This window comes from Drosophila miranda, chromosome XR (genome assembly GCF_003369915.1).
Source record: "Drosophila miranda strain MSH22 chromosome XR, D.miranda_PacBio2.1, whole genome shotgun sequence".
Lineage (NCBI taxonomy): Eukaryota > Metazoa > Arthropoda > Insecta > Diptera > Drosophilidae > Drosophila > Drosophila miranda.
The window spans coordinates 19,487,194-19,505,348 of NC_046674.1; the positions used below are offsets into that span (position 1 = coordinate 19,487,194).

The 18,155-nt window shown below is 37.8% G+C and overlaps 3 protein-coding genes across 3 annotated transcripts in view; 2 read left to right on the plus strand and 1 right to left on the minus strand.

The window, feature by feature from the left end:
- The window catches only part of LOC108153393 (whirlin), a 36,916-nt gene extending 31,842 nt beyond the window's left edge, over positions 1-5,074 (plus strand). Inside the window, 1 exon segment of the mRNA XM_033386927.1 lies at positions 49-5,074. Coding sequence (XP_033242818.1) covers positions 49-993 — 945 coding nt within the window. The 3' untranslated portion in view covers positions 994-5,074.
- Positions 5,075-6,414: 1,340 nt separating this feature from the next.
- Positions 6,415-14,282, plus strand: LOC108153648 (tetratricopeptide repeat protein 36 homolog). The gene is made up of 3 exons (XM_017283753.2): positions 6,415-6,781; positions 13,878-14,053; positions 14,119-14,282. The coding sequence occupies exons 1-3, from the start codon at positions 6,472-6,474 to the stop codon at positions 14,188-14,190; spliced, it is 558 nt and encodes a 185-aa protein (XP_017139242.1). The 5' UTR covers positions 6,415-6,471; the 3' UTR covers positions 14,191-14,282.
- On the minus strand, positions 6,777-9,189 carry LOC108153647. Its single transcript, XM_017283752.2, has 3 exons — positions 8,050-9,189; positions 7,509-7,992; positions 6,777-7,445 (listed from the first exon to the last, which is right to left on the minus strand). Exons 1-2 carry the CDS (start codon positions 8,661-8,663, stop codon positions 7,536-7,538), a joined length of 1,071 nt encoding a protein of 356 aa, XP_017139241.1. The 5' UTR covers positions 8,664-9,189; the 3' UTR covers positions 6,777-7,445; positions 7,509-7,535.
- Positions 14,283-18,155: the final 3,873 nt, after the last annotated feature.

Genomic DNA, 18,155 nt, shown 5'->3' on the forward strand with positions numbered 1-18,155 from the left:
TTCACTTCAAGTTTTCGAATTGGGTAACATTGTTTGATGATATTGCAGGAGGTTGCTCGACTGATAGCCGAGTGCTTTGCTAATCGTGAAAAGGCTGAAATAACCTTCTTAGTTGTCGAAGCAAAGAAATCAAATTTGGAACCGAAGCCAACAGCGTTGATATTTTTAGAAGCCTAACATTTGCTTGCCCTGCCGGCCAGTGACCCATTGGAACGACAAAAACTCGAGTTCCTCTACGAATGGGGCATCGATTTAACGGAGACGCCAAAACCAATGCCAACACCAATACCGCTAACAAGAGCCAAAAATCCACCGCCACTGCCTCATGAGCTACACAACAACATCAGCAGCAACAACAGCAACAGCCAGTACGGCAGTCAGACTGCGCTCAACAATCATCAGCATCCCCATCAGTATCATCCCAACACTCCTCCCACCACAAACAACACGCAAACGACTCAGACGACACAAACGACACATACAACAAAGACTACACAAACCACACAGCCACCAACGGCAGCAACAGCTGCGGCCAAAACTCACCAACAACTGAACACCAACACACCAACGAAAGCTTCGCGTGAGGCAACACCAACACGGGAACAGCAGCGCGAGCAGCAGCGAGAGCAGCAGCGAGAGCTGCAGCGAGAACAGCAGCGAGAGCAGCAGCGAGAACAGCAGCGAGAGCAGCAGCATGCAACGCCCACACGCGAGCAGAAGCAACACCAACAACGTCGACAGCTTCGCGATCAGCGTGAACTGCGCGAGCAACGTGAGCGTGAATACCAAGGACACGAACAACACCTCCACGAACACCGCCATCGTGACCACCACGACCTACAGCAGCAGCAGCAGCACCACCACCACCCCCATCATTCCCATCAGCAATCATCACAGCAGCAGCAGCAGCAACAGCAACAACAGCAGCAGCAGCAGCGCTACAGCAGCAGCAGCAACAGCTACAAATCTCATAATAATTCCGTTTACCAGTAAAAAAAAAGTCGAAACTGAAAAATGCAATTGGAGCAACAAGTTTTTGGGAACATTCTTTCAAACTAAAGAACAGCAATTCAACCAGTCAACAGTTTAATTGTGCTAACTAATTCCGACCCAAACAGAACAGAGTCTCTCCCCCCGCCCCTCATGCACGCCTCCTACTACACTGAACAAAACGCGCTTGACAAGAGATACAAATTTGGTTACGTACATGTGTATACTTTTATCCCCTGGAAAATGCTGTAAACGTATATGTGGAATATAGAATACATTTTTAATTGAATGTTGTTGCAATGAGCCTCTCACCCAGCCCCAGTCACAACACCAGTCCCACCTTCCCCAGCTATTCCCATAGAGAATTTCCATGTCGTGTTGTTTTGTTGTAGCTAAAGAGATGCTCTAAAAAAAAAATACAAAAAATATCCCGAATGAAGACCAAAATTTTGGGTTGAAAACTTTTGAGTAAATCCAACCTTTGAATATTCCATATAATTGTTTTTTATATTATTTTATTTTTTATTTTAACAAATATCAAAAGTAAAATTTCAACACTGCCAAAGAAAAAAGACAGAAAAAAAGAAAAATCAAATATACAAAAAAATACCGATAAAAGCCCAGAGCATCTCCCTTGCTTTCTCCACTCACTGCTAGCCTCCTACTTAAGTCCCCAAAACAATTATATGGCCTGCCCCCACCCCCGAGGCAGCAAGTAGAAATACAACAAAAAAAACCAACCGATCCCCAAACTAGATTAACCAGTCAAGAACCTAACCAGAACCGAGCAGAACATAACCTAGAAATCCTAAGACGAAACTCTCTCGAACCACGTACCACGTACCACGCGCTAGTCGAAATGTGTAAATCTGTGTAAACATATTATTGTATGATTATTATTACTATTGATTAACAATCGAGCAAAGTAGTTTAAATGGTTAGACATTACGGGCATTATGTTTAAACTGATAAACTGGCAGAAAAGAGTTTATTTCCACGATATTACTGTAGGAGAAGTTGTTCGAAGGGAAACCTACAGACAAAACAGAACAGCCCCCAGAAGAGAATGCAACAGCAAAATATGGCATACATTAAGAAAACCAAGAGCTTACAAATGTTAAAAAGAAAACCAATAATAATAACAATTAACGTATCTAAAGAATCCACTAAGCAGTAAGCAAAAAGAAGACGATGCAGAGAAACAAATTAGGAAAAGAAAAACAGCCGAAGACACTGTAAATGTAAAAAGAATAAGCCACAAAAAAGCTTTTGTTACACTCTCACGGACACCAGCAGACACACACACTGAACACACACATAAGCACTAGTATTCACACACACACTGAACACACATACGCATACGCATGCATATTGCCAAATTTTTTATAGAATTCAAGCAGCAATATATAATTCACAGCCACAAAACACTCAAGAACAAACAAATAAGAGCCCACCTAAGCAAAAGATAATTTGTAAAAATTAAAGATAATCTTAAAGCTAAATCGCAATTCATGTAAAAATTAACAAAAGTAAATATATTCAAGACAAGATACCCACAAGCAGAGGCCACGCCCATAACCACACACACACACAAACACACACGAACACAGCACACTGACACCCACTCGAAAAACTTAGCCAGAGAAGCGCATACAAAAAAATTTTGAAATTTATCCAAAATATCAAACAATATTCCTGCAGTGTTGTAGAGTTGATCAAAAAGAATGGATGAGATTAAAGGAAACTTATAAAGCATCCATACATTCTGTGCCCCTCTTTGAGGGATCATCCGATCGACTTGACAGCACTGCCGAGATATCCCTGTTATTAGTACAACTTAAACTGCACACTGCACAATTTTTGAATGTTTGTTAAATGTTAAATCAACACCAGAAAAAACCAGCTGCAAAATTGTATTCCCCTTCACAAACTTAGTAAGATTATGTATATCCCTCACACCACACCACACCACACCCTTACTAACCAGCCCGATCCCAAGCCAATCCCCGATTCCGGATCACAACACCAGCCCCAATCCCAGTCCCAACTCCAACCCCAACCCAGAGCCCCAAAAAATGGTAAACGAATTATGAAACTACAAAGGGAAGGAGCTACGCTATTCTACCACTAGGAGAGCTACCAATAACATTTACGCTGTAGAGAAAAACTAAAACGAACGCTTAGAATTTGAGGTTGATTGGCATTAAGTAAAAGTTAAACGATGTTGAAGCATGAAGAGCCGGGCCGACAGGGCGCGATCACGAGCAAATAAAAAATAAAAGAATAAAAGAGTAAAAGAATAAAAACCAAATCTTAAAGAAGAACAAAACCAGGGCACGACCTAACAACTGATTGTGCAACAACCAGAAACTTCATATATATTCTGTAAAATATTAGCAAAAACAAAACAAAACAAAACAAAAACCTTTTTAATAGAAAACAAAGCTATTTTTCGCTCTCTCTATGGATCGATGAGCCGATCTACCGGTGTACCGATCCACCTATGTATATCTGTCACTCACTCAATCGTTCAATCACTTGGTCAGTCATCGTTTTGGCAATTGATTTGTTGTTGATTTCGTTCGTTGTGTGTGATAGTGTTTGGATTCAAGTGAAACTTTTGCATGTCTTACGTACGTAGAGCAACTTGTTCCACACCCAAGTCCAGGTCCAAGTCCAAGTCCCGCAACAACAGCTTAACTTTGTGTCTAGAGATATACTCGTACAATAAACATATATAGTTATAGTATGGCTTGTTTTCTCCATTACGAAACTAACAGAATCCATTTCTCTGCTAAGCTCTCTCTCTCTCTCTCTTATTAACTCTCTATATATGTATGTATGTATGTATGTATGTACGTGTCTGTATGGAAAGCAAAAAAAAGCTAAACAAAGAAAAAAATAAAACCACAGAATATTTATTAAACAAATTGAGAAATTGAGAAATTGAATCGTTAACGAGATATTGTACTTGTACTTTTGTTGACTATTATGTAATTAAACGCTTTACTGTATATTAGTTATGTACATTTTTAGCTACATACATGAAAACGATGAAAATGATGAAAATTCGAAACAAAAAACAAGCTTATGCTGTTACTTATTGTTAGTGATTCTACCACATAAAAGACAAACAAAAATCTAATTACAAATACAAATTACAAATTGAATTTTCCAAAATTTATAAACACACAAAACACTCAGTTTACGATGTCCGAGCGGGGAATGTATGTATGTATCAGCGGATTAACGGATTAATTACCCCTGACATGCCGGACGGACGGACGCCTCTGTATATTGCGATAGATTCCGAAGACAAGGCTTACCTAACTTTGAAACTATCAGATAAATATCTAACTAACATAATATATACATAAAATACATGCTAAACATAACACATACTATACATATATCGTATTTATAGAATGCTAAACTATATCTAAATTGTAAACGACAATGAGAAGCAATTTTAAGCAAAGCCACCAAAAAACAATTTCAATTTATGTAAAATTCAAATACAATTTCAATTTCAACTTCAACACCCTCACACACACACACCCCCACACACACACACACAATTACACACAAACACACACCGATGAAGCAAACTATATACAACAGTATATGTATAGTAGGTAATTACTATATAGGAATACTATTACAAAACAACAACAAAAAGGCTATCTATATGCTATGCTTATAAAAGGGTAAACGGCATTTAAACTCATTCAACCAACACCAAACAGAAACAGAAACAGAAAACCGGAATCAGAATCGAAATCGGAAGTGGAAGAAGAAACGAAAGCTTATAAATACCATGCGAAAACGTACTATAAATGTATGTATGTAATAGAAAAAAGCCACAAACCACAAACAACCATGTACCACTTAAATATCGTAAAATAAATAGCAATAGCCGATAGTTAATATGGATTCTAGTCGATATGGATAACTGTATTACCGATTAGCAGAGCCTCAGCCGAAGCAAACCAGTTGTAAAATAAAGATTGAGCTAGACTTTTAATCAGAGATAATCCAACTTGTAGATATATCGATAAATATATATGTATATGTAAACGTATAACTGTGTATATTGAACAGATAGACAAGATCTCTTATTATTTCCAGGTCTCGCTTTTGAGTTGATCTCCCCCTTATAGACAACCCCTTATTCATTCAGACCAGACCACAAAAACCAACAACAAACAACCAACTAAAACTACAACAAAAAACAAACTGTGCCACCTAGTACATAACAAGAAATGGTTATATATCTGTATCTGCTATATAGACACGACAAACACAAACAAACACTGACTTGTAATATATATATACATATATATACATATATATATATATATACCTAGATATATATATATATACATATAGGAAGAAGAACGGAACGAATGAAGGTAAATTTCAATGCTCACTTTTATATTTTTTATCATACATACATATATCAAGAAAAAGCAAAAGAAAATTTAGGAAAAGTAAAGAAAAGTAAAGAAAAGAACACAAGAACAAAGCACCGTATGAACCACTGAACCACAAAACCAAATACAAAAACATATAGTCAAATTCTCATAGCAAAAGAACATATATTTCTATATGGTATATGTACAATTTGAATTTCTTTCTTTAACCGAACCGAACCTGCACCTACAAAAAGTGGTTTCTAGAGCCAATTTGCTTTGCTTGCGAGACAGCAATCCCCAGATGTACCGAAAATTCCTTTTATTTATGTTGAATCTCTAATCTGATCTGATCTAATCTCTTTATCCCCATCCGAAAAAAAAACAAAAACAAAAAAAAAACTGAGAATTAGGAAAGAAAACACCAGGCATTACGCAAAAGATCGAGCTAAACTAGAGCATAGTGCTAGAAAGAAAATCCATTGTTAAAAGTATTTCAGTTGTGTATATTGTAAAGGAGAATTTTTTGAAAAAACAAAAAAAAAACCAGCATAAAGTTAAACATTTAAAGCGAACAACAACAATTTATTGAAGCATTAATAATAATTGTATTTATCAAAATTAAAACCAAATGTAAACGCATTAGCATAGCGGATATATATAAAAAGGAAAACTGAAACAGAACATGAAAATGGATATGGAAATGTTTGAGGAAAGCGCTGATTTAATATTATTATATTATTAATTAAATTATTGCAAAAACAAAGTGAAAAACAAATGATATTGTCCTTGGTATTTACATATACATAAAGAAAACAACAACAAAAAAAAAAACAAAACCAGAAAAATAAAAACAAAACGTTTTTTTTATATAACCAAGATCTTTTCAAGCGGGGCTCTCTCTCTCTCTCTCTCTCTGTGGGCCTGAACTGGTTGGGTAGCCTGATTTGCATTCAACATAAGATTCCCCCACTTGCTGGTGTTTCGATTTCAGATTCTAGCTTTAGTCTGTTTATAGTTACTCAATAGACCACGCCAGATAGCCAGTTAGCCAGATAGCCAGATAGCAATGCCGCAGGTTAATCTCAAGCTCAGTTCACACGATCGCCAGGTGCTGGAGTCCATCTTCAATCCCCTGGAGCTGAGCAGCACCCAGCCGAGTGTCTCCGTGCCGTGTGAGTCGCAGCTGGCAGATGTGGAGCCCGACACGGAGGCTGTGAGATCTTCCAGGGAGCTGGAGCTGCAAGGGGTTCTACTAACGGAAAAGGGCAGTTTCGATGAGGCTTTAAAGGTATTCCAGCTGGCCCTGAACCAAGCCCAAAGAGCTTCGGTGCTGAATAATCGAGCGCAGACCCTACGTCTGGCCAAACGAGATGGTGGTAAGCGAAAAAAGCAAATCCTATATTTGAAAGTGTTTGTTTGATGTTTAATTTTTTTATTGCTCGGTTTGAGTGGGGCCTGGGAACGAGGGGCTTTCGCCGATCTGGCTCTAACTGCCCGAGATATAAAGATGTATAATTTGAGTTGTGAATGGATGAGGCACTTTGTGGGGCGCGGTAGAGTGTGATATTGTAAATGGAGTTTTACATATCTTTATGATGTGTTCAGTCTTAAAAAAATAATTTGTTTGACTGCATTTTCGGACAAATGGCGTCGCAAGTCGAATAGGTCAAGTTTCAGTGCCGAAAATGTCCTTTCGACGCTGACTCGTGTTGCCGGAACACAATGAATAACCTTTGCCAATTGATATAAGCAGGGATATATGAACTTTTTCTCCTCCCAATAACTCCTAATATTTTGGTTGATATCAATTGGCTTTGGACAGTAGTCGTTGATCTCGTTTACTGCCAGCTGTACTTCGTATTGCGCCTCGTCCTCGTCTGATTCCTCATTGCCTGAAGCCACAGCAAAGGAATTGAGGAAATCATTGAGTGACGAGCAAGTGCTCTGCGACGCGGTCGAAAGCTGGCTTGTAGACGGCAGCTTCAAGTCAGGCGCAGTGGACTCTGAGGAATGTGAGTTTGTTCCTAGTGATAGATCATCCTGCAATGAAGAATATATTTATCAAATTACAAGTGCATCTTAATCGTCATAGATCGTACTTACTTTTTTGACAACACCATTAATTTTTTTTTAAACTGTAGTTAAATGATTTCTGGCACACATCAGCTTTATTGGATTTTTACTCAAAACTCTTCTCATCCTGGGATCCAAATAAATGGCAGAAGTGACCGATTCGTTGGATTTTAAAGCCTCTTCTCTCTTCCCGATTGACTCCCGCAATGCCGCACTGTGTGGGTTTTTCATGGCTGCCACTGTCAACGTGAGATCTAGCCACATCTTGTAAAAATCGCCTAGATATAGCTGCTCCGTCTGCAGCTTTTGGTTGGCCAAATAGATCGGTTCTAATGCTTCGACCAGTTCCTTAACTTCTGTCCAATCTGCCTCTGAAAATGTAAGCAGCTCATTCCCGTGGTTCTCACAAAAGTTCTTGAACAGAAGAAGGCGTTCAAGCATCTCGTAGGTCGAAGTCCACATCGTAGGAGAGTCAATAAGGGGCTGCGATAAGCCTTCATGTGAAATTGAAGCCCTAAAAAACATTTGAGAACTAGGAGAGGGTTCGTTGCAAAGTTTAATAATAGTATACCTGTAGGTGACAGTCCTCAATGCTTTAACCAGCCTGCGAGCCTTACCGATGAGAGTATCTTTTGCAAAAGTCTTAAGAAAATCTTTAACTGCCAGTTGAAGTGTGTGAGCAGCACATCTGACCGATGCAATGGAGTAGATGTTCACTTGCGGCTTCAGCTCTTCTTCGTCATCATCGCAGCTACCATCGAAGTCTTCGTTCTTGATTCCAATAGACTTTATAACGTCACGACCATTGTCCGACGTAACCGAATATATTTGGTTTCTCGTCAAACCGAACTCTTCCAGAATATTCTCAGTTTCAGCACCGAGACTGGCGCCGGTGTGCTCTTTGTTAAGCTCGATTACTCCCAGGGTGACTACCTTAATCGCCTTGTCCTCGTAGAACTGGGCACTCACTCCCAAGATGCCTCTACCGTGCCCGGATGCGATGTCAAGCTTGAGGGAAACTAATTTCAGTTTCATTCCGTTCACAATGGACGCCTTGACAATTTCAAATTTTTCCGCCACATGCTCCATTATATTTCTGGATGTTATGGGAATCATCCCCAATCCGGAAAAGATCTGGCTTGTCAGCGTTTTAAACGGCTCAGAGTCCAGCGCAACAATCGGCATTCTCCCCGTTGTTACTAACTGAACTCATGCCTCCTTGACTTCAGTTGTGGCGAAGGTAGCCGATATTCGTTTCTTTTTTTCCACGGGCTCACTTTTTTTCCGCTCCCTGACCGCGATGTCGTACTGCGATTTATGCTCAGCGAGCAGGTGGCGTCTCAAGTTAGTCGTATAGGTGCCCTTCATCACGTGCCGGCATATCTTGCACACACTCGCATTTCTATCCACCTCAAAATTGAAAAATTCCCGTAGAAAATAGTCACGTTTGCGGCCCATCACGCTCTACACCAAGTACAATGAAACACAAGAAAGGCGTTTGGATAGTAAGCAAGCGTAAAAACTAGAGGCTCTCCATCGATGAAGAGATAACACTGGGACATTTGTGAATAGCTTCGATGCTGCGGCTGCAGTGACGAACAAGGCGGGATAAAGAACCGAAAAAACCGAGAGAACCGCTTCAGTGCGTAGGCCATAAGCGGAGTACAAAATGTATGCGCAGTGGTTGTGCAGTGTGTTTACAGGGTCTGCACAGTGTTTTTACAGTACATATGTGAGTAAGCAAAACCAAAAAAACTTAACAGAACATAAATGTTGAAAACTTAACTTACATACATATACATATATCGCGGCCCATGTTTCTTCATCACTACATACATATGTACATATGTATCTATGTATATATAATTTGAAAATTTTTGGTAATCGTGGTTGAACCACTTGGTTCAAAGCAAATTAAATTGTACTTTTATTTTTGAAAAACTCTTATTATAACATTATGAACTATTTATGATTTTTATTTAATATACTATATGAAGAGTTATTATACATAAATACCTACATATATGAAATTATAAACACCCAAAAATATACTATGAAAGTGCTCATTAATTTGGAAAATTTTTATCTGAGCAGGCAATAGCATATTTTTGGATGTAGAAGTAATGCCAGCATACAAAAAAATGACGAAAAACCTCTTTAAGTTTTCGGCTAAAATAATTTTTTTTTTACTCATAGAACAAAACTACATTTTTAAAAATTTGATAATCTTTTAGGAAGTTGATCAATTTATCGGATACAATTATTTGTTCACGTAATATGCTGCCTCAAAAATCTATTTGGGACTGAAAGGTTTGAAATTATTAGTTTACTCGTAGAGTTTAGGAATATATTAGTTTTGTGGTGGACGTGGGTGTGTGTAACGCCCAATCGATAGCCTAATCGATATATGTATCTACATATATAGAATTTCGTCTATCCGTCTGTTTTTGACGCCTAGTTCTCAAAATCTTTGGCATCCACAATTTTGGAGATACGAGGAAACCGAAAATCAGTTTTTAGAACCGATTTAGGCTTACAGAATCGTACTGAATGACCATATCTACTGGACTGCCCAATCGGGATCAGATCGGAACATTATTATAGCCAGAATGAACTAATAAGTACATTTGCGGTGGCTTCTCATTCTCCCTCTCTCTCTTAATCATGCTATGTGCGCACCCTGTCAGGTTGGTGTTCTGAGAAGCGTGAGAGAGAGAGAGACAGATGCGGATAAAAAAAAGCTGATAAAATGTTTCAAAATTCGAATAAGAAAGGTGCTTAGGTGGAAAGGGGATAAACATTACCTAAAAACCCTCGATGGAACGCGACTCATCAAACTTTTTTGCGCGCTTAAACTATTTGACAGTCGGACATGGTACCCTTTTTAATTGTTTTTCAATGCTTAGCTTTTAAAAAATTATTGAATACAGTTTTTTTGTTTGCGCTTCTTTCTACACTACCTTGTCGCGGTGAAGTTCAGGGCGCGCTTCTTTTTAATGTGGTATCCCTAAAAGTATGCCTACTCCACCGTTTTAAGCCATATTAGGCATTTATTTTAAGCACAAAAATACAAATCAAAAATAATAAAAATCAAGAATAACAATTATAATAATAGTTATTCAATAAAAATCAAGAAAAACAATTATAATAATAGTTATTCGATAAAAATCAAGAATAACAATTATAATAATAGTTATTGAATAAAAATCAAGAATAACAATTATAATAATAGTTATTCGATGAAAATCAAGAATAACAATTATAATAATAGTTATTAATAAAAATCAAGAATAACAATTATAATAATAGTTATACAATAAAAATCAAGAATAACAATTATAATAATAGTTATACAATAAAAATCAAGAATAACAATTATAATAATAGTTATACAATAAAAATCAAGAATAACAATTATAATAATAGTTATTGAATAAAAATCAAGAATAAAAATTATAATTCAAGAATAACAATTATAATAATTATATAATCAAGAATAACAATTATAATAATAGTTATTGAATAAAAATCAATAATAACAATTATAATAATAGTTATTCGATAAAAATCAAGAATAACAATTATAATAATAGTTATTCGATAAAAATCAATAATAACAATTATAATAATAATTATTCAATAAAAATCAAGAATAACAATTATAATAATAGTTATTCGATAAAAATCAAGAATAACAATTATAATAATAGTTATTAATAAAAATCAAGAATAACAATTATAATAATAGTTATTGAATAAAAATCAAGAATAACAATTATAATAATAGTTATACAATAAAAATCAAGAATAACAATTATAATAATAGTTATTGAATAAAAATCAAGAATAACAATTATAATAATACTTATTGAATAAAAATCAATAATAACAATTATAATAATAATTATTCAATAAAAATCAAGAATAACAATTATAATAATAGTTATTCGATAAAAATCAAGAATAACAATTATAATAATAGTTATTGAATAAAAATCAAGAATAACAATTATAATAATAGTTATTCGATAAAAATCAAGAATAACAATTATAATAATAGTTATTAATAAAAATCAAGAATAACAATTATAATAATAGTTATTCAATAAAAATCAAGAATAACAATTATAATACAAGTTATTCAATAAAAATCAATAATAAAAATTATAATAATTGTTATACAATAAAAATCAAGAATAACAATTATAATAATAGTTATTCGATAAAAATCAAGAATAACAATTATAATAATAGTTATTAATAAAAATCAAGAATAACAATTATAATAATAGTTATTGAATAAAAATCAAGAATAACAATTATAATAATAGTTATTCGATAAAAATCAAGAATAACAATTATAATAATAGTTATTAATAAAAATCAAGAATAACAATTATAATAATAGTTATTCAATAAAAATCAAGAATAACAATTATAATACAAGTTATTCAATAAAAATCAATAATAAAAATTATAATAATAGTTATTCAATAAAAATCAAGAATAACAATTATTAAGTAACTGTTATTTTTGATTTTTATTGAATATTTATTATTATAATTGTTATTCTTGATTTTTATTCAATAACTATTATTATAATTGTTATTCTTGATTTTTATTAATAACTATTATTATAATTGTTATTATTGATTTTTATTCAATAACTATTATTATAATTGTTATTCTTGATTATATAATTATTATAATTGTTATTCTTGAATTATAATTTTTATTCTTGATTTTTATTCAATAACTATTATTATAATTGTTATTCTTGATTTTTATCGAATAACTATTATTATAATTGTTATTATTGATTTTTATCGAATAACTATTATTATAATTGTTATTCTTGATTTTTATTCAATAACTATTATTATAATTGTTATTCTTGATTTTTATTCAATAACTATTATTATAATTGTTATTATTGATTATATAATTATTATAATTGTTATTCTTGAATTATAATTTTTATTCTTGATTTTTATTCAATAACTATTATTATAATTGTTATTCTTGATTTTTATTGTATAACTATTATTATAATTGTTATTCTTGATTTTTATTGTATAACTATTATTATAATTGTTATTCTTGATTTTTATTCAATAACTATTATTATAATTGTTATTCTTGATTTTTATTGTATAACTATTATTATAATTGTTATTCTTGATTTTTATTGTATAACTATTATTATAATTGTTATTCTTGATTTTTATTCAATAACTATTATTATAATTGTTATTCTTGATTTTTATTGTATAACTATTATTAAAATTGTTACTCTTGATTTTTATTGAATAACTATTATTATAATTGTTATTCTTGATTTTTATTCAATAACTATTATTATAATTGTTATTCTTTATTTTTATTGAATAATTATTATTCTTGATTTTTATTTAATAATTATTATGATAATTATTAGTTTTGATTTTTATTGAATAATTATTATTTTTGATTTTTATTGCATATTTATTATTTTTGATTTTTATTATTAAATAATTATTATTTTTGATTTTTATTGTATAATTATTATTTATTATTTTTCATTTTGAATGTGTAATTGCTATTTTGGATTCTTATTGTATAATTATTATTTTAGATTTGTATTTTTTTTTGCTTAAAATAAAACTAAACAAATTAAAAAAGATGAGGGGGAACGTTGTCACAAAGAGTGCGTGCGGGAGAGACAGAAAACGTGTCTAAACGTGTCGTCGGGCGCTTCGTAGTGAAATTGATTTGTTTCTTTTGGCTATAAAAATGATCCAATGTGATCCAGATTAGGCAATCTGGTTGATATGGTCATTCTCTATGGTTGTGCGTTTTTAGAATTCTTTAATAATATATATTTATATATTTATAATATATTTAATATTGTAGGTGCCACGGATTTTTGTTCTTTGTGGTTGCGGAAGGGGGCGGAGCGAAATTTTGAAATACACATGTAACAGTGAGATCTAACAGTGTGGATACCAAATTTTGTTGCTCTAGCCTTAATAGGCTCTGAGATTTGTGGATGCCACACATTTTCGTCCTTTGCGAGGGCGGAAGTGGGTGAGGCGAATTTTTAAAATACACTTGTGCAGGTTCGATATCATAGGAGTGGTTTTGGTTTGGTTACTCTAGCTTTTATAGTCTTTGAGATCTAGGCGCTCCCTTTTTGCGATATGCCAAGCCAACTATGAAACCTGTGTGTTAGAGAGAAACAGAGCGAGAGAAAATGAAATTGTTTTCTTGATTCTGGCTTTAATAATTATACGATCTGGTTCAGATTTTGCACTCTAGAAGATACATCCACACACATCCATTTTCACCACTAATCTTATATACTCCTATACTCATTTACAACGCTACCGATCGATTTCTAAAAAATTTGGTTATTTTCAGAGGCGCTTGATGACCTTAACAAGGCTTTGGAAATGGCCAGCGATCAACAGAGCCGCACCAAGTGCCATGCCCATTGCCAGCGAGGAGTTCTATACAGAAAATTGGATAATCTGGTTGCGGCACGATCCGACTTCGAGGCAGCCGCACAACTGGGAAGTAAATTTGCAAGGGAGCAGGTATGAATGATCACTGAAGAATGCCCCGTCTATGTATTAACTGATTTCCATTCTGTGGTTGCCAGCTCGTGGAAATCAATCCGTTCGCGGCGCTCTGCAACCAAATGCTGCGGAAGGCCTTCGATCAGCTGCAGTAGTGGAGGACGAGGACCCTATCCTGGCACCCTAGACTCTGATTTAACTAAAAGTCAAGGGCTCGTTAGCATAAATAAAAATTAATTAAGTCCGAGACGCGTTGTTTGGTGCGATAAGCAGTCGATCGACTGATGGCCCCATCATGGGGCAAGCTGCAAAAAGTGGCACGTGCACGGTGCACCACAAGCAGCGGCAGCAGCAGCGGCAGAAAAAACGAGAACGGGACCTGGGCCAGGTCCAGGCCAGGTCGTGAGCACTCGGGGGCCAGCACACACACATACACACACATTACATGCCAAGAGGGGGCGAGTGGGAGGGGAGATACGAGTAATAAAAACGAGCGGCGGCAAAAACGAAAACAGTTATTAAATGCAGCAGGCTCTTGTCAGATTGCAGCAGGCTCTGCCTCCCTGCCCCCCTGCCTCCATGCCTCCCTGGGTTGACGACGACCGCAAGGCAAATTAAAATAAACGAAAGTGGTTTTGGGCCAGGACGAAGCGATCCGAGCCCCGAGTTCGAGTTCGAGCTCGAGTCTGATTCGGATTGGCTTTGGCTTTGGCTTAAACATTGGGATTTGTGTAAAGCGGGCTGCGGTTTCGCTGCCTTGGCACACGCTTGGCAGGATCAGCTCTGCCCTTGCCTTACCCAGCCAGCCCGAGGAGAGGAGAGGGGTCTCTGGGGATCTTCGGATTCTCTCCCCTATGTAAGCGCGCCAAGCTTAACGGTTAAGCGACTTGGTCAACGATTTAGGCCTGCCTTCTGTTCGCTTGTAAGTAAGAGCGGTATTTGGTTTTATTTTTTTCTGCTCTGAGCTCTCTGGCAACGATTGCGGTCAAAAGACGCGCGTCCTATGCCCCTGGAGCAGGTGCACAGCAGCAGCGGCAGCGGCAGTAGCACCGGCACCGGCAGCAGCAGCAACTGCGGCGACGGCGTTGCAAGTCAGGAAAAAAAACAAAAAAATGTGGTAGAAAAAATACAAGGAGTCGGCTTTGAAAGACCACGACTCATTGAGGACCTGTAAGCCAGGCCAGAGAGCTCTCTGACGAAAAGAACACAACTATATCCCGGAAATCGATTCCAGCCAGTAGAACAGCTTCTAATTTTCCATCTAGAAATCACATTTTCTCGACCTTGACTTGCTGGGTATGCGAATCATCATACCCCAACATACCCTGGGCACAGGCACCTATGCTATCGCGGTAAAAAATGCAGGAGTCAAGTGGGCATCTAGATACAATCCCTCCTAGGCGGACACAGGGGTGAGGGCAACTCAACGAAGGGAAAGAACCCAATATTTGATTGATCTTTTTACATACGAGTATTCGTGGAGCAATGAGGATTGCCAGGTCCGTGTGCAGGATAGGAAGTAAGCCTGCCGGCCGACACGAAAACTCCGAGCTACGCTCGTAGGTAGAGGCGATGGGATCCTGCGTATCCTGCGTCAGTTGTGCTGAAGCCACAGCAAGGGAACGGTAGAGAGTGGGGGGGCTCTGAATGCCATATGTTGCACTTGAAGCGCAGGCAGGCCAGCAACCAAAGGCAGCAAGCAAATCATTAACCAAAGGTTAACGGTTAGGCTGCCAGAATCCCCCCTTCCCATCCCCATCCCCAACCTCATCTTCATCAACAGCACCATTCTCATCCTCATCCTCATCCGCATCCCCGAACACACAAAAGCGGAACCAAATGCTCAATCTTGACCGGAACTGTAATTTGATCGAGAACCAGGCCCAGATATTAGATACGATAAAATCTTCAAACTTCAACAGAACAGCAGCTTTCTTCCTGCCAAAATTATAAACTAAGCTTCACTTTCGGGCCCGGCCTAGAGTGAGATTCTCCAGAGAGGCTCCCCCCCCTCTCTCGCACTCTCTCTGGGTTATTCACCCGTGCGATCGCTCAACAGTTGCATATTTTTTTGGTTGTTCTGCTTTTCCAGATCCTTTTGTTTTCGCCCTTTGCTCTGGCTTTGACTCCGACTCCGACTCTGGCTCTGGCTCTGGCTGTTGCTCTTTTTTTTCCTGTTTCTTTTTGGCCTTCCTTGTACCTGGCCCTTTCCGATCTGGGGTTCGGTTCGGGGCGCGTGCCGGCTGTCGTCGTTGTTGGGTTCCTGTTTTCGGTGTGTCTCTCAGCGCTGCTTGACCAACACATGACGCAGCCCCGAGCTCTGTCTCTGGCTCTGGCTTTTGAATGCTGCCTCCTTCACCTTTAGAATTTGTATATTTTTTTTTTTTTCTTTTTGGTTGAGGTTTTTGCTTAAACTGTAATTCAGACTTTTGGTTATGCAAATATTTTGATCAGACGCTGAGACGAGGACAGTCCGATATCAACAGGATGGGACGAAGGGATAGCCTCCTTAAAAATAGTGCTCAATGGGAAAAACCAGAGACCAGGGATCAGTAACGGGGAGCATTCCAAGAGAAACGAGAGAGTGCGAGGATTACTTCATGGCTGTCCTCCCGGAATAAGGATAAGCATTAATATTATTCTAATTGAAAGATTAGAACACATGAGTGGGTTATTTTTTTTGCGTTTGCCTTTACAGGATCATTGCTTTCCATCAGTGTAAGAGCAGAAATAGTGTCCAAGATCAAACTCCCATTTGAAGCACTGCTTTGGAGTACTCTTTGCTGTTATGTCAGAAGTTGGTACCTGTATCTCGTGTCTGGCGTTGTCCCCCTTGAACCTCGTCTAATTATTGCCGCACACTCCATAGGTAAACACATAAATCTACCCTACGCCGCCGTGCCCCCGCCACGAGGAGTCGGTGTCCATCTCTCATACAAGACGCGTTGACATTTATGAATTGCTTGGCAATTTACACGACACACAACGGGGACACACATCCGAGAGACACCCGCGCATAGAGGAACCACAGCCAGAACCACAGCCAGTAGCCAGCCGCCACAACCACAGCCCAGAGCTCCACACGTAGCAAAAGTTGGATGACAATTTACACTAGGGAGCAGCCAGCAGGCAAAAACGAGGCAGAGATGCGACTGGCGCCGCGTCCGTCCACGTCTTGGCTGCCAGCATGAATGGGACGCTAAATCAAGCAATTATGAGAGCCTTTGTCGCAGCTACCACAACATATGCAAATTAGACTCCCGGGCAGGCCAATTGTCCAGCAGGAGAGCCAAGACGGCTGAGACGGCCAAGACGGGCAAGACGGCCAAGACAGGAAGGCAGCAGTCGGGTGGAATAGCGCAGATAAAGAGAAATCTGTTCAGTTCAACGAATTGATTTTTCTATGGGCATTCGACTGCTTGACTTACGCGACTGACTGGCCAGGGCTAGTTTATCGCCTTGCTCCCGTCCTCCCATGGATATGTGGATATGTGGTGATGTGGGGATAGAGGGGCACGGGCACTAGTCCGCACTGCATATGCAAAGCAACCGAACCGAACCGAACCGCCAAAGTCAAAAGAGTTTCGGGCTCGTTTTGGTGCCGCAAAGCGTCCCCGGATCGGCTGCGTAGAAGCCGCACGCCACATTTCAATGATAAATGTTGCACAGAGAGCCCAGTCCAGGTCCAGGTCCAGGCCCAAGTCCTAGTCACAGTCACAGTCCCAGTAGCAGTCCCGAGTCCCAGCCTGATGCTGATGCTGGGCTAACCAGCAGATTGCTCTTGGGCCGAACGCTATTTTGGGTAAATTGTTTTATTGCAGTTCAATTGTTGGCTGGGCTTCAGCCCCAGCCTCAGCCCCAGCTTTAGCTTTAGCCAGTTTCCTTTGGCTTTGTTGGCTGCCTGGCTTCTTGTCAAGCGGCGCTCGTTGGAGGTCCCGGTCCCCCAAGCGGAACAGTAGCCGCCGCAGTTGGAGCAGTAAATTAATGTCCCCAATGAGGGTATTACAACTAAGTCATGGCAAATATCCAAGGGAGTTTCTCCAGAGGAGTTCCCTAAAGTAAGCTCAAAACCGAAGAACAGAAGAAAGATCAGGGACATCCCAAGACAGAGAAAACCCTC